This window comes from Balaenoptera borealis (genome assembly GCF_965194805.1).
Source record: "Balaenoptera borealis genome assembly, chromosome: 5".
NCBI lineage: Eukaryota > Metazoa > Chordata > Mammalia > Artiodactyla > Balaenopteridae > Balaenoptera > Balaenoptera borealis.
Window position 1 is genome coordinate 53,087,109 of NC_138862.1, and position 16,424 is coordinate 53,103,532.

The following is a 16,424-nucleotide window of genomic DNA, read 5'->3' on the forward strand; positions in this document are numbered from 1 at the left end:
GGGTATCTTTTAAAAAAAAAAAAAAAAGAAAAAAGAAAAAGACTTACTGACCAAGTATTCAACAACCACATCCATGTCAGGAGTGTTCTATCTGCCTGGTGCAGCTTAGTTCCAAAGATTTAAGAGTTTTCAAAGAAGCACTGCACTATGACACAAGAATGGATGATTTTTGAAATCACATTTGTTCTGGCTGATTCTATATTTTATCTTCAATGATAAAGAATTTAATCAGGGTAATTTCCCCCTACTCTTTAGCTTTGCTGCAAATCAACAGATGGAGTATCCTGAAGAAAATGAAAAGCAAAGCTTATCTAACATTTTATGGAATTATAGGGGCTTACTGCTAAAACTTACTAGCCGCAGGTAATTAGCTTAAATGGATTTTAGTGAATTATACTAGAAGTGAAGAAAGTCTTCGAGTGGCATTTGTTGCGTATCTAAATCTGAAAAAAATGCCTGGATATCTTGCTTATCACCATTTTAATAAAGTTCTAAAGAGTCATATTTTATCTTATTATATTTTTAATGCAAACTTTTTATATTAGTATAATATTCTAGTTAAAATAAGCCAATTTATAAGAATATCATTCCAGTGACTTTATTCAATATTATATAAATTTTTGTACAAAATTGATCTTATTCAATTCTGAAGGGAAAAGTAAAAGCAATTTCTATCATGTAAAAAAGGGAATGTAAACTATGAACTTTGGGTGGTTATGTATAAATGTAGGTTCATCATTTTTAACAAATGTACCACTATGGTGGAGGATGGTGAAAATGAGGAAAGCTAGGCATGTGTGGGAGCCAGGGATATATGGAAATATCTGTACCTTCTCCTCAATATTGCTATGAATCTAAAATGGCTCTAAAAAAATAACGTCTTAATAAAAAAAAAATAAATGAGGAAGGTACAAATAGATGAAGAATTTGTATATAAAATACCAAAAGAGAAATCTCAATTTATTTAAATAATTACATTATTTGTAATTACATGCGGGATTTCTTTTTCCCTTCACAGACTCATTCAAAAAGTAGGTTCAGTTTTACTTGCAACTAGATACGTGGTAAAAATAAAGAATTTTCATTAGCAATCATGTATGTTTACTTTTGGTAGTGGCGAAAATATCTCACGGGACATAGGAAAATGTTCAGTCATTGATTTAGCTCATGGGAAATTTTTAGGATACCAGAGGAATAAAATAGATCAATTTTATTTGGCTGGTTCCACGTTAAAACTGCTAAGTAAACCATCCTACCATTTACACCAGTACTTCATTCCCTTTATATTATCATCAGACATTCACAGAGTGTTCTGCACTGCGGCTGTCATTCCTGAATTAATACACTGGTAATGCACAAGGACACATAGTCTTAAAGATACACAGCCATCCTCCCCACAGCCTTTGCCTCTTGTTAAATTCAATGTGTGTTATTTAAACTTTAATGAGGAATACATCCACTATCTGTATGTGCACACTTGAAACAAACCAAGAATATATTTTCTAATGCTCTTCTTAATTAGTGATTTTTGCATTTTGAAGCTGAAGGCTCACAGATACAATCCTCTACAGCCTTCTACATTCCTGGTGTGAGAGGCATATCATCAGAGGGGTGACCTTCTGCATATCCCACTGGCTTTTCCTACATAACATACCTCAAACATCACCCTTGCCAAGTACTTTTCTTTCCTTCATTTGAGCAATTCCTGATACCTTGACTAGTTCAACTTTTCCAGAAATAAAGCAAAGTAGAAATATCCATCTTTACTGTCTATAGATGAACCTCCTGTGACGTCCCACAAAACAGTAGTTTTCTTTGAACTTTAATCTTTTATATGTATTTGGTTAAGTGTTCATACATTGACATTGTGTTTTCTATATATTCATCTATGTCTTTCTTCTATTTCTGTCTAATTGGAAAATGCTTAAGGGCAGACCCTGAGTCAGCCAAGGCCTGGCACGGTGTGTGTCCCACGAAGCACTCACAGCTTTTAGACAAAAAGAACGAGAGGCTATTAGAGAAATACATGACCAAACTGTTACGGGAAAGAAAATCATTTTTAGGATACTTTCATAATGTAGAAAAATATTTTAAATATATTATTTTGCTTGCCTTCTACATGTAAAATCTTATTTAATAATCTCTGAAAGCAAGGTTTTGAAAAATCTTTTACTAAAACCGAATCTTCAGAGCCTGCCATATACATTAGTCCATATTTCTTGTACTAACTATCCTAACAGGCAAAACACCCAACTTCGAGAAATCATAGCCCAGAGAAGTGGTAACACAAAATCTAGCTGTATTTGAAATGAGGATTGCCCATGTGCCACCTGTAAGCCATTTCCCCAGCATCTCAAGAGTGGGTTTTATAAATATACATACTAATTTTGACGATTCTTTCATGACATCCAGAAGAATCAGTGTGGTATATTATTAGGCTGAATATAAGCTTTAATTTTAAGTTTTCACTTATAGTTTAAGTATAGTTTATACTTTAAGTATAGTTTTCACTGACTTGTTTTTAAGCTGGAGAAATAAATTTGAAGTTAATTTTTAAGTTAACTTATTCAAGGCCAATATTCATTTCTAACACTTTTAGGGAACTGCTTTAGAAATCAAAAAGACAGATGTTGAGGAAACTCATTTTTTTTTGAGAATCTGATTTTCCAATACATGTTGAACATTAAAGACTTCACGGTGATATTAAATGTGGCTTATAATTAAATACTTATAATCGCCAATAACTGGACACAACCCAAATGTCCCTTAGTAGAGGGATGGATAAACAAACCATAGTGTGTTTTACAATGGAATACATACTCTGAGCAATAAAAAAGGAACAAACTATTGATACTCTTGACAACCTGGATGAATCTCAAATTCATTGTGCTAATAGAAAGAACCCAAACTCAAAAGGCTCTATACTATATGATTCTATTTATATGACCTTTGGGAAAAAGCAAAATTATGTGGACACAAATCAGATTGATAATTTCCAAGGGTTTAGGGTAACGGGAGAAACTGACACAGGCCTGGGGGGTGTTTTTGGAGTGAAGGAACTGTTCTGTATCTTGACAGTGGTAGTGAATACATGACAGTGCATTTGCCAAAACTCACAAAACTGTACATTAATAAAGCAGGGCGAATTTTACTGTATGAAAATTATGCTTTAATTTAACAACTGGAAAATTTTCATTTTAAGGTTAAAAATTCATTTTAACTCATTTAAGATACGGCAGATAAGCATCTTTCACAAACAAATATGCTTAATATCCCTAGTGGCCTTCAAATCACTTACCTAATTCTATTTGAGCCTACAGAGAAATGTGGACAGAAACAAGGAATGCTTGAATATGATGGTGGAATATGTCAAGATGCTCTCACTTAATGTGAAAATAGAATCTCATTCTAACCCTATGCATTTTCTATGAACAGATCAATATGTTCATGGAGAAGTGGAGAATATATGGCAAATTATGCCTCTATGGGACAAAAAAGAGACAGTATAAGGAATATAATTTAGATTGCATATTTAAATAGAATCCAATGGCTCACAATTCTGTGTAAGGCTACCTAATTATTTGTGATCATAAATCAGTTGTATGGTAAATTACAAGTAACAGATTTGTCAGACTACTGGGATTAGTGTTAGTATCAGTATTCATCTTAGATTTTAGTCAGAGAAAATGAAAGATTAGTGGAATTAGTGGCATTCCTGCACCCAGATTATAGCCATCCGCCAAATGCCATTTTCCTACAAATGATGAGAGAGGGATTACAATTCTATCTGAATTTAGAAATTATAATACTAAAATAAAAAGGAGAAAAATAATACCCATAGTATTTATTTTGTACCCTTTCCACACACTATTTCTCTTTCTGTTGAGACTAGTTTAAAATGATATGCTTGCAGCCCTCAATTCTTGTCATCAGTGCGTCCACAAACAGGTTCTAGGGATTCACCACAAAACATTAGAAAACCTACGTTAGGATGGTCAAGCTGCTCCACGGGAGATTTGAACAAAATTTATAAATCAATAAGAATGTGCAGAAAAAATAAAGTCTGAGTTTCAAATACTGAGTCACATCAATAGGTCAAAACCAAATGCACAAACATGATACACAATGAGAGAAGAATGCCATAGTGATCATAATGAATAAATTGAAAAGATGGACCCATCCCACACTATCCCATACACATCATGTCAATTGTAACTTACAAAGGACTGCCATCTTCAATATTAGTTCACCTTTCTATCTACCCAAGGTAAAACAAACAAAACTAGTGCAACATCTTGGCAAACCTTGAAAATATTTTAAGGTGTTTGAATGAAAGCTGGTTCAAAAATTAACAAAAGAGCATCACTGTTCATTCACTAGGGTTAAGAAAAGAGTAGCTCTTAATTACAGCTGGATCTTCCATTTAAAGTTCTCTACCATATTTTCTTTAAATCAATGAAATTAATTTCTTATCATTGAACATAAACAGAATTAATGTAAAACTGAAGTGTGTATTGTCTATACAAATCCTCAGGTGAACAATAACAGAACATGTTTCCCTGCTCTTTTGCCATTAAGCATAAACAATGAAGCCTGGTGTGCACAGTATATAAGATGAAAAATTTTCATCAAGCTTCTTTCTCTTAAGTTTTTAAAAATTACAATGTGATGTTTGCTTTAATAGCTCCTGTGGCACAGTGCTTTTTTCTCTTCTTTCTGTTTTTCACTCCCCAGTCAAAAACAAAGCAAAACAAAACAAAACTTCCCTTCTCCCAAGGATCTGACCACCATTTCAGTCAAATTGGTCTTGTTTTGTCTTTTGCACCTTTCTATCTACAGACCATTTTGGCCACTATTTATTTAAAAACAACCACTCTCACATACACACACGCAGGCACAGATGCTGATGCTGTTTGGCGGTGTGGACCTCTTAGATCACTCACTGGAAGGTGGCAGTAGTTGCGGCTGCATTCACAAATCCACATTTCTAGTTTGTTTTAGATTATGATAATAATAGATAATGTTTATTATAATTTTTACTACACAGAAATGTTCTAAATACGTATTCTACAATATCAACATTTCAGGGGTAAATGATATAGTTTTTTAAGGTGATATTTTCATATATAAGTTCCAATATTAGAAAAAAAAACTTCTAGGATTACATTTATATGTCTAAGAGTATAACAAATCTAATTAAATTTGGGCACTGGTCATGTAGAAATGATTTTATCAGCTTTAAATAGTACCTACTGAAGTATTTACTTGAATATAATATAAAGGTGAAAGCTTAGATGGTATGTCCAACTGTCCCCTCAACATCACTATTTGGATGTGTGTGTAATCGGCACTGAAACTCAACAGATCCTTAACTCTTAATTTTACCACCCCTGCCCCATTCCCACACCTGCTCCTTCTCCAATTTCCCTCCCTCTGGTAAATGGCACCAACCCATTCACCCAGTTTCTTTAAGCAAAAACCTATATAAGAATCAATCATCCCTGATTTATTGTACCTCACAGACATCTGATTTATTAACAGGTACTGTTTGTTGGATCAAAATACAACCCAAAGTGGACTGTATAACTCCATCGCCATCATCCCAAAGCCCTGACCACCTCTTACTGGTTCACCACATCACACGACTACACTCTCCATTGGTCTCACTTCAGCTGTCCTAAAGACAATTCACGTAGCAGCCAGTGACCCTCTTTAAAAACACAAACCAGCATTATGTCATCATGTTGATCAAAACCTTCGATGGTTCCTAAAACTAACCAAACCAAAGTTCTTATCATGGCCTTAAAGGCAATATATGATTTAGCTCCTATATACCTTATTCAACCCCAGCCCTACTGTCCCTCTTGCTGTTCTCCAGATATGCCAAAGGGATTCACTTGCCTCACTGTCTAGCTTTTATGCTCTTCACCCAGGCAGTCTCATGGCTTGCTCCCTTCTTTCAGGTTTCTGTTCAATATTACCTTTCCTGATGACCTCATCTAAAGTATAAACCTCCCTGCTTTATTTTTCCTTCTAGCACTTACCACTACCTGACAATATACTATGGTTATGTGTTTACTTGCTGTTCTCCTTAACTAGAGCACAAATTCCAATGAGGATGGGATTTTATCTTGTTCACTCTGACTCTCCCGTCAGTATGCAACTGAATGAAAATAGGATAGTTATTTATCTCTTGTAAAAATAAAATACAGTGTGTGTGTGTGTGTGTGTGTGTGTGTGTGGAAAAAAATAAAATAAAATAAAATAAAATAATAATAAAAAAAAAAAGAAAATAGGATAGTTAGGCAAAACCTGGATACTCTATTCACTGAGCTTAAACTATCAGCACCTTATCTGTTTAGAAAAAATCTGTAACAACGATCAACACCACCACCTCCAACAACAAAAAACCCTTTTTACAAAAATATTAAGTAATAATGATTCACACGTAAGAAAGTTTAATATGTCAAAAGTACAAAAGGTCCATTTCTAAAAGACAAGGAACAAGAAAAATATTCTTCTAAAAAATGACATTCCTCAGCATTCCAGAACATTATCTTACCTGAAGTAATTATTCCATTATTACAGTAATTCCTTTGCTTATTGGCCAATATCTTGTGTTAAGTAAAATAAATATTTTTAACTGTTTCAGGTTTCATTTAGTTTAATTTTGAAAAATCAACTTATTTCAAGATAAATATAATTTAGTAAAAATTGACACTACAATAAAAATAATCCACATAGATTTTTTCATTCTTCCCCTAAAAAATTATGATTACCCGTATTTCAAGCTTTTAAGAATTTATATTTATAGCAAAGTGTCAATCATCTTAAGTAGAAGCCATTTAGGAAAAAAAATAAGTAAACCTATATGCACTAGTACAGTTTCAGCTTACTTTTACGACAGAATATATTTTTAAAATAAATTCTATATTCTTCTAGGTCTCCAGATAAATTACACAATAAAAGTCATATAATTGCAGTCATACTGTTTTACAAGAAAGAAAACACTATCACAGAGTAGCCTCTTCCATCAATTTAATGGGAATCAGAGCAACATCAAATAATTTAACAATTACACTTCAGTAAATATTAATAACAACACAGTATAGCTTTAAAGGTAAATATTAGCTTTGACATTACTGAATTCAACACTGGGGCTCTCAACATTTGTGAAAACTATCAAAGTCTATGTTGGGTAGCAATCTGTTATTTTGCTTTGGCCTAATTTTGAAACATGTACTAAGACGCTAACATAGAAACGATACACTTGAACATCCGACATCCCTATTTCCCTGAGTGACATTTTGCTAAGACCTGTATTCTATGCCCCTCCAGAGCTGAAGATCTATTCTCATTGTACTCTGGTTATACACTCTAATGAAGCTGAAGTAGACAAAACAAAAAAACAAAACAAACAAAAAACCCAGAGCAGTAATCCTAAGTTATACTGGCTTCAAAAATGGGATGCAACCAACCAATTATAAATGAGCATTCAAGTTGCCAAGTATTCATATGTAATTAATACTACAGATGAGTACCCCTTAAAAAAAATTGCATGGAACCTAAAAGGTTGAGGCTCAAGAGGATTTTAGAGGTCATTTAAGATAAACAGATCCCTTCATTTATCAGATGGAGAAAGTGAGGCCCAGAGAAGTTACCTTGTTCAAAGACAGACAAATATTAATATTGGAGTCACGTCTGGGACCAAGTCTGATTTTATTTTAATGGTCACTTCAGAATTCCATGCTGGTTCCATGATAAATACAGTACAGCATAAATGATTAAGAAAAATGCTTATTAAAATATTAAGTGACAAAGGAGAGCATGAAATTATCTCTACAATGTAATCTAAATCATGTAAAAAAAAAAAGTCTAAAAAGAAAAGAAAGTCAGAATGTTAAAACTCTGGGGGAAAACTGGACAGCTACATGTAAAAGAATGAAATTAGAATACTCCCTAACACCATACACAAAAATAAACTCAAAATGGATTAGAGACCTAAATGTAAGACTGGACACTATAAAACTCTTAGAGGAAAACACAGGAAGAACACTCTTTGCCATAAATCACAGCAAGATCTTTTTTGATCCACCTCCTAGAGTAATGGAAATAAAAACAAAAATAAACAAATGGGACCTAATGAAACTTCAAAGCTTTTGCACAGCAAAGGAAACCATAAACAAGACGAAAAGACAACCCTCAGAATGGGAGAAAATATTTGCAAACGAATCAACGGAAAAAGGATTAATCTCCAAAATATATAAACAGCTCATGCAGCTCAATATTAAAAAAACAACCCAATCCAAAAATGGACAGAAGACCTAAATAGACATTTCTCCAAAGAAGACATACAGATGGCCAAGAAGCAAGTGAAAAGCTGCTCAACATCACTAATTATTAGAGAAATGCAAATCAAAACTACAATGAGGTACCACCCCACACCAGTTAGAATGGGCATCATCAGAAAATCTACAAACAACAAATGCTGGAGAGGGTGTGGAGAAAAGGGAACCCTCTTGCACTGTTGGTGGGAATGTAAATTGATACAGCCACTATGGAGAACAGTATGGAGGTTCCTTAAAAAACTAAAAATAGAATTACCACATGATCCAGCAATCCCACTACTGGGCATATACCCAGAGAAAACCATAATTCAAAAAGACACATGCACCCCAATGTTCACTGCAGCACTATTTACAATAGCCAGGACATGTAAGCAACCTAAATGCCCATCGAGAGACGAATGGATAAAGAGGATGTGGTACATATATACAATGGAATATTACTCAGCCATAAAAAGGAACGAAATTGGGTCATTTGTAGAGACGTGGATGGATCTAGAGACTGTCATACAGAGTGAAGTAAATCAGAAAGAGAAAAACAAATATCGTATATTAATGCATGTATGTGGAACCTAGAAAAATGGTATAGATGAACCGGTTTGCAGGGCAGAAATTGAGACACAGATGTAGAGAACAAATGTACGGACATCAAGGGGGGAAAATCGCGGTGGGGTGGAGGTGGGGGTGGGATGAATTGGGCGATTGGGATTGACATGTATACACTGATGTGTATAAAATGGATAACTAATAAGAACCTGCAGTATAAAAAAATAAATAAAATTCAAAAATTCAAGAAAAACAAAAAAAACCCCAAAAAACTCTGGGCATTGATATTTGGGGTATGTAAATGCTTATATTTATGTATTTGTTTAATTTTTTTCTTTATTTTATATATGTTCCATATTTTCTACAATGAATAACTGCTACCTATATGTCAGAATAAAAAACAAAATGGAGAGATAAACATGCCATTAAAAGCCAGCACTTGTAATTTTAACTATGGTTAATTTGCAGCATGCCAAATAGAAAACTAATTTGCTGTTAAGGATGCATTGTTAAAGTATTTCTCTGGTTAAGTAAAGCAACTGCATTGTTTGAGGGAAAAAAATCAAGAGTAAATGGGGTGAAAGTATATCCAGGTACACATACAAACTGAAGTGTTAGAAAAATATCAATAAAAGGCATTTTACTATGAATTTGTTGTTCTTTATTTATAGAAAAACAAGCAGTTAATACTAAACATAAATGAAGCAAATGGTAACCTCTGCCTTTTATCCCACTTGCCAATATGAATTTAATAAACAGAATGTAAAATTTTAATCTCCAATTAGCAAGATTTCATGTACTTTGTTTTTTGATGTTCTCTGAATTAGAGGTAATTGAGCTTAGATGTTTTAATTACATATACAAATATCCAGAGTTCATTTGGTGCTACAATATCATATGTTATTAGTGATGTACAACCTACTACACAGAATATATATATTTGCTTCTGACTTCTATGTCTGCTACATATCTGGCAGCTCCAAGAAAAGTGGCCACTAAAGAATGGTCCAATGCTTAGTTTCCCACTGCCCCCTAAATGATGTCAAATTTCACACTCATGCTTTTTCTCATGCACACCCCTTCCCAACTGTGCCCATCCTCCATGACTCAGGAAATTTCCATCCTCTCTACAAGACATCCTTGACTTACAAAGTCTATAATAGTCTATTCTCCAAGCTTATATAAAAACTAACAAGCTAGATGCATACAGTTTAGTGGCTAATGTTCTCTTGTGATTTCATGTACGTTAACTTTATTTTAAAGTAGATGGTAAATTTCTTGGGAGCTGGTATCTAGCTTATCGTTCTTTTGCATCCAGTGACCAGCAGAGGAAGGAGTGAAGATGCTCTAAGACTTTCAGTTAGAAATGAGGATCTTAGCAGATGATAAAGTCAATCCACCAAGCAACCAAGTGCTATCAGTATACCATTAAACAGCAAACATAGTAAGGTGTTAAGGGAGAAGCAGAGATTCCGAGAAAAGGGTTTTGCCCTTAAAACCTTATAATCTTTTTAATGTGGAGAGGCACTTTAGTATTAGAAAACAGTAGAGCAAAGTACATAATTAAATGTGTAGAAAATAAACTCTAGGAGGAGGAAGAGAATCAGTCTTATTACCATCATTATGACTGAAGTCACAGAAGTTTTCATACAGAAATAGAGCCTGAGACATGGATCTTTAGAATAAAGATTCTGAAAACTTGGTGCACAGAAGGGAACAGCATGAAAGACTCATAAAACCAGAAAAAAAATCAAGACAAGATTAGAGGGCAAGCATTAGGAATTCCTGAACGATATTTTAATTGGGTAAAATTCTGTGGATAGCAGGAGAGCACAGAATTAATTTAGAAGGAAAGAAAGAAACATGTTGGGCTTTGAGTAGGAAAGTGATCTGGGGAAAGCAGAATTTAAATCAGCTACCTGAATAAAATATACTGGAGGAAAGACAGGCAGCCTGATTTAATATAGAGTAGGAAAATGGCCATCAGGAGACTTGGTTTTATCCAGGTTTGATTTGGATAGACACTATCCCTTAACTGTCTGATATGCTTCTTGTGTCCCCATTTTTTCAAATGAGACACCTAGTTTAACTCATTTTTCTAGCTTTAAAATCCATTGATATTCCATTCTGAGATCATATCATATGATCAGGTAGAAGGCTCTTTCAGTTGTCCCGTTATAAGCCAGAATCAGGGCAATGGGGAAGATTAGCTGAATATGAAAAACTTTAAAAGAACAATCAACAGGACTTAGTGGCGGAATGGATTTGAGACATGAGAAAACTGGAGGAACCAAAGATTATTTTATGATGTCAAACTGGGTAGTGGGATAAATGTGATACCTCTAAGGAAGAGACATGAATTGGAAAGGAGAGCTCATTGTGCTACTTGAGCCTCTTCTTGGAGGCAGGGAAGACTTAGCTTTTTCTCTGTTGCTTTATGTGTAATCTCAGAGTGTAGGTAAGTCTCAAAAATGCTGTAGTTATCAGCAAAGAATCAGAAAGGATCTCGATTTCTGGTACTTTAGTTTAAAAATCCAGCTGTTTCATTTTTATTGATGCATATTCACCCCTGTACTTTCTGTACTGAGAACCTCAAAACCACTCTTTATAACAACTTTATGCATGGACAGTTGATCTCCAAATTCAGTAAAACTCACTTGATGCTGGGGAGAAGGGTGGCAGCTGGAGGGGGAGGAGAAAGCCGGGGAGGAACATCATATTCTTCACTTCCCAGGTGACCATTGGAAAAGACCTAAAGGAAATCAAAGGGTTAGTTTAGAATTTAACTTCTGGAGGACCTTAAAACAATAGCAGTTCTTAGACAATCTATAATTTTGAAGAGAATATATAATTTCAGTTTATTTGAACAAGTGAAATATCATATAATATACTTAGGAGTTAGGAGCACCATAGTGATTATTTACCGCCACCCGAAAGTAGCACCATTTTTTATGTGAAAAAATAAAATAAAACCTGATTCTTAAACATATTGAGAGGAGATGCTATAATTTTTATAAATCTATAGATAGCTAGATAAATAGTAAAAGTCCCCAAACATGATCAGTTTTTATTGAAAAGTTAGCATTCTCTGTAAGGATTCAATAAAGAAAAAAGCAGCACTGGTGCAATTCTTATTTCAATTCCTCCCAAATAAAAGTGTTCTAAATGATATCTCTCTGGGGTTAACAGAACATTTCTAAACTTCTTGATAAAACAATACATGAGTATAATCAGAAATGCCTTTGTTCTTTCAAGGCTGAAGCTTCAGCACTGCTGGTAACTAGAGACCTGGTCTGGCTTTCAGAGTGCAAGCAATTTTAAACATAATTTTTGGTGTGTGAACAACACAAACCAAAATTGTTACCTTGCTCATAAGGTACCATAGAGAGCCAGTGTTTACTCAGAATTCGGAAATTCTGGTTTCCAGATTGCTCAGTTACATATGGGAACTGTCTGAATAACTGCTCTTAACTAATCCAACAACTTGCGATGAAAGCAACTTAAAAGAAAAAAAGAGTAACTTTGCAAAGACAGATTAAACATATTTTAAGACCTTTAATCATTAGGGTTTTATCATGAAGCTCTTTCCCAAACTCTTTACTAGTTCATATTTAAAAGGTGTAGGCTGATTTCTGGCAAAAAGGATGTGATGTAACTTGAATAGTTCTAGATAACCCAATCAATGACCTACCAATTTCTTTTTTCACCCCTCAGTTCTAAAATGGTGTTGAAGCTTTAGAGTGCAAAATGGAAAAGGCCATATCCTTCCCTACCAACTTAAGAAAAGGAACATGTTTAAATAATCCATTTGAAATATATCAATGTTTGCAATTTAAAGCTACACAATATAAATTTTATAGCATTAAAGTATCACTCTAAAAATAAGTCCTGTGCTATAGCTTTGATTTCTCATTAGATTCAATACACTAGAGATACACTATGACAAAAATACCTCTTAGGGTTTCTGACTATGGACCAAATAACAGAACAAGGCAGAGTTTTTTCGATTTTGCTAGAGAAAAGAAATGTCTCAGTAGATATTAATTATTGTATAGTTCAATGAAAACCTCTAACATAAAAAAATCCCTTTTAACCAACAAATACATGTGTCAAACCGCAAGTGCTCACTGTATAATGGGCATATTAAAGTCATCCTTAATTTGAGTCCTGTGCAATTGTTGCCAGAATGGATACAATGTATGATTTCTGCAATCAAATCTCCTTGATGTTTCTGTCATAAACACATTTAAAATTCATTCTGGGAAATGTAATATGGGTTTATATGCAATTATTTGTTTTAATAGGAGCAAGTATCTAATGTACTGTTGAATACCTAGTAAAATTTCAGCAATTATAAAATAAAAGAGAGCTATGGGAATAACAATTTCTGTTGTATTAGTTCTACATGAATCTTTTTCAGGACAAAGACTCTAATTTCCTCATTTTATAGGACATTCCTTCAATGCTTTACACACAGTAGGGCTCAAATGAACATTGACTGCTGACTGACTTACATTATACATATGTGCATGTGTCTAAAGGACCTAAAAATGCAGGTACTAAAATGACGTTCATGTTTCTGTTCATCTAAAGTGGCTGGATGACAAGATTTACGATTATTTCATTCTGAACTCCATGTTCCCACCTGCATCCATTTCATTAGACAAAATCATTTTATCTACAACTACTTTAGAGACTGCAGTAAGTCACAACTTTTTGAGCCAAAAATAAATATTTTACGTCCTCTGGAAATCTGCAAAGCCTTTTGCATAAAGGAGAAAACAGTAGTTCCTCAAATGTGTAGATTGATAGTATCAACTGAAGCAGTTCACACTGAAATCTCACTGATTCAGGCCTTCTTAAACTCTCAACTAAGGAAACATCTTTTTCTTCTGCCTTCCTAGTTCACTGTTGCAAATTTACCACAATTCCATTGGACATGCTACCAACTTAAATATTCTGATTCTATCATTCCTCTGCCAAAAAAGTTTTCAAAGCTCTTTTTTGTCTACCAAGTTAAAGATAACTTAGTATAGAATATGAGACACTCCACTCCGTAACTGCTTTCAGTTTATATTGCCATAGGTCTACCTACCGTACTTACTCTCTCTGTATGCCCTAGAGTCTGTCCAAAATTGACTTCCTGCACTGTGCTTACCTTCCCACCTCCATGCTATTCCTTCCTGTCATGTCTACAACAACACTACCTACTGATCTTTTAATGTCTACAGATCCCTCTTGCATGAAGCTTTCTTTATTCCTTCTTTTACCCTGCCTCTCAATTGGAATATTTCTTCCCCTAGGGCATCCCGCATTATATATTCTGGATGCTTCTCCTATGCCTCATCCCTTAATTATATACCTGTCTCATCCTCACTAGACTGTGCTTGATTCATTTTGTATTTGCCACAGTGTCTTGAACATCCTACTCATTTAACTGAAAGAGGCTGAAGGAATAAGAATACATTAAGGGGAATTTATACTACCTGTGGAAGAAGTATAATCTGAGTTATCACAAAGTTTATTATAAACTCTAGGTTACTCTAGGTTACCCTGGATTAATATTTTTCACGTGCCTCAAGATAACATTTCATCCTAATTTTTAAGTTTGAAATATCTTCTTATGATTCAGATATTGTCTAAAAATTAAGGTTAAAGCATTTGGGACCCTTGAGATGTAGGGAAAACAAACACAATTGTGATAATCTTAGCACAATTAAGAAAAATATTTTTAATTACAAAACCCCAAACACAACCCCCTTCCCCCATCCCACACATGTAAGCCCACACATACACTACACCAAAAATATCGCTATAATTTATCCTTCAGCAACATTAGATTAAAAATGAAACCTGTGTACACAGAGGACTTACTTTCTGAAAGACAACACCTGAGATTCATAGATAAGTTTAAGTTCATTCTTATAAACATGTGCCTCTCCACCAAAATAGCAAAAGCCGCAATCTCAAAAAGAGGAATCATTCTATGTATTTATCTAGCAACATCTTCAACAGATTATTGTACACAAGGTCATTTTAGAATAATGTCACTTGAAGTAACATAAGTCAGAGATCATTTTTATCCCATAAGAAACAGTAGCATTCTTAATCTTTTAAGAGGAACAAATAAAGATAGTTGGACACAGTGTTAGTATCTAGATGTAAGGAGTTAACATTTCAAGTCTCCAATGATATTTGAAAACATTTTAGTGCAATAAAATAATTAAACAAACCAACAACAATAAATAAATATCTAGCCAACAAAGTATTAATTAAGGAACAGGTTTATAATGTGGCTAGAATTTGAGGGAATGGAAACAGTCCTATAGGAAAGAAATCTCTTACCAATAAAATAAAACAAGGTAAATAAACCTAACAACTCTTAGCTTTCAGGTTCATGTTAAAAAGTAAAGTATTACCTTAGCTAACCTTGATTAGGCTAGGTGGGAGGGAGAAGAGAAAAGGGAGTAAGTGAAAGTCACAGAAAATTCTTACACTTCATTTTAATTATGAATTAGAGGGCTTTTTTCCTTAGAGTTCTTTACAGTTAGCAAATAGAGTAATTAGAATTTAATTTATCCTTGCTTCCCTTACCATTTATCTAGGGAAGATGCAAATAAAAAGGGCAAATGGTTCTAATGGGCGACGGGAACTGGCACACTGACAGAGGACACACAACAAAGGGGAGCAAGTCCTCACCCTATTTATAGAATGTTTAGTTTCATGAATTCCCCTTATGGTATTACATATGTACACTTAATGTTAAACTTTTAGCACTCATCTCAGTTTTCTTATCTTTAAAATGGGCAGATGATATTTAATTTGAGATATTTCCTTTAATGAAAACAAGTCTGAACGATAGTTGTTACTATTTGACACAAAAATGTATTTGCTTACATTTGGAGAGACTGACGGGTTATGTGAAGATAACACATCAGCCTCCAAGTATCTAAATCCCTATACCCTTTATTCCCATGATAACATTTAAAAAAAAAATTTTTAAAGACTACACACTAGGTATGGAGGGTGAGACTATATCGTAACACTTACATTTTCGTTAATATACAAGTCTTTTTAAATCAAAATCACTTCCCCTTCTTCTTCAAACCTTCTCCCTTGTCTCCCTCTTATTGTGAATATGTGATCTATCTATAGAAAATGACTACTTTTCTAAAAGAGTAAAAAATCCTATTTTAAACAAGAAAGTTACATTTTACCTTTGGCTGAAGGCCAGTGCTGGAAAAATACATTAAAAGAACTGTTTACGCTCCTAGTGTACCATAGAGATCTTCTTCCTCCAAGCCCTTTCCTGCCCTACCCCGCCCACCTCCAACCCCAGCATGCATATACTCTTTCGCCTCTGTCATCAACCTAACTGTAATAACTCAGCAACCCAGTTATTGAGTGTTTGCAGAGTATTCATTAGGCACTATGCTAAATAAGAGCAGAGAGGAAGGGGAGAAAGAGATAATGATTTGGGTCTTAAATTAAAAAAAAATAAGGACAACTATTTTAAATGAAAATGAACTGTTA

General features: G+C 34.1%; 1 protein-coding gene across 6 annotated transcripts in view; it reads right to left on the reverse strand.

The window, feature by feature from the left end:
* CBLB (Cbl proto-oncogene B) overlaps positions 1-16,424 on the reverse strand; it is a 216,725-nt gene that overhangs the window by 40,227 nt on the left and 160,074 nt on the right. For all 6 annotated transcript variants that reach the window (XM_082393088.1, XM_082393084.1, XM_082393085.1 and 3 more), the window contains exon 13: positions 11,549-11,643. In XM_082393088.1, coding sequence (XP_082249214.1) covers positions 11,549-11,643 — 95 coding nt within the window. The remainder of the gene's footprint in view (positions 1-11,548; positions 11,644-16,424) is intronic.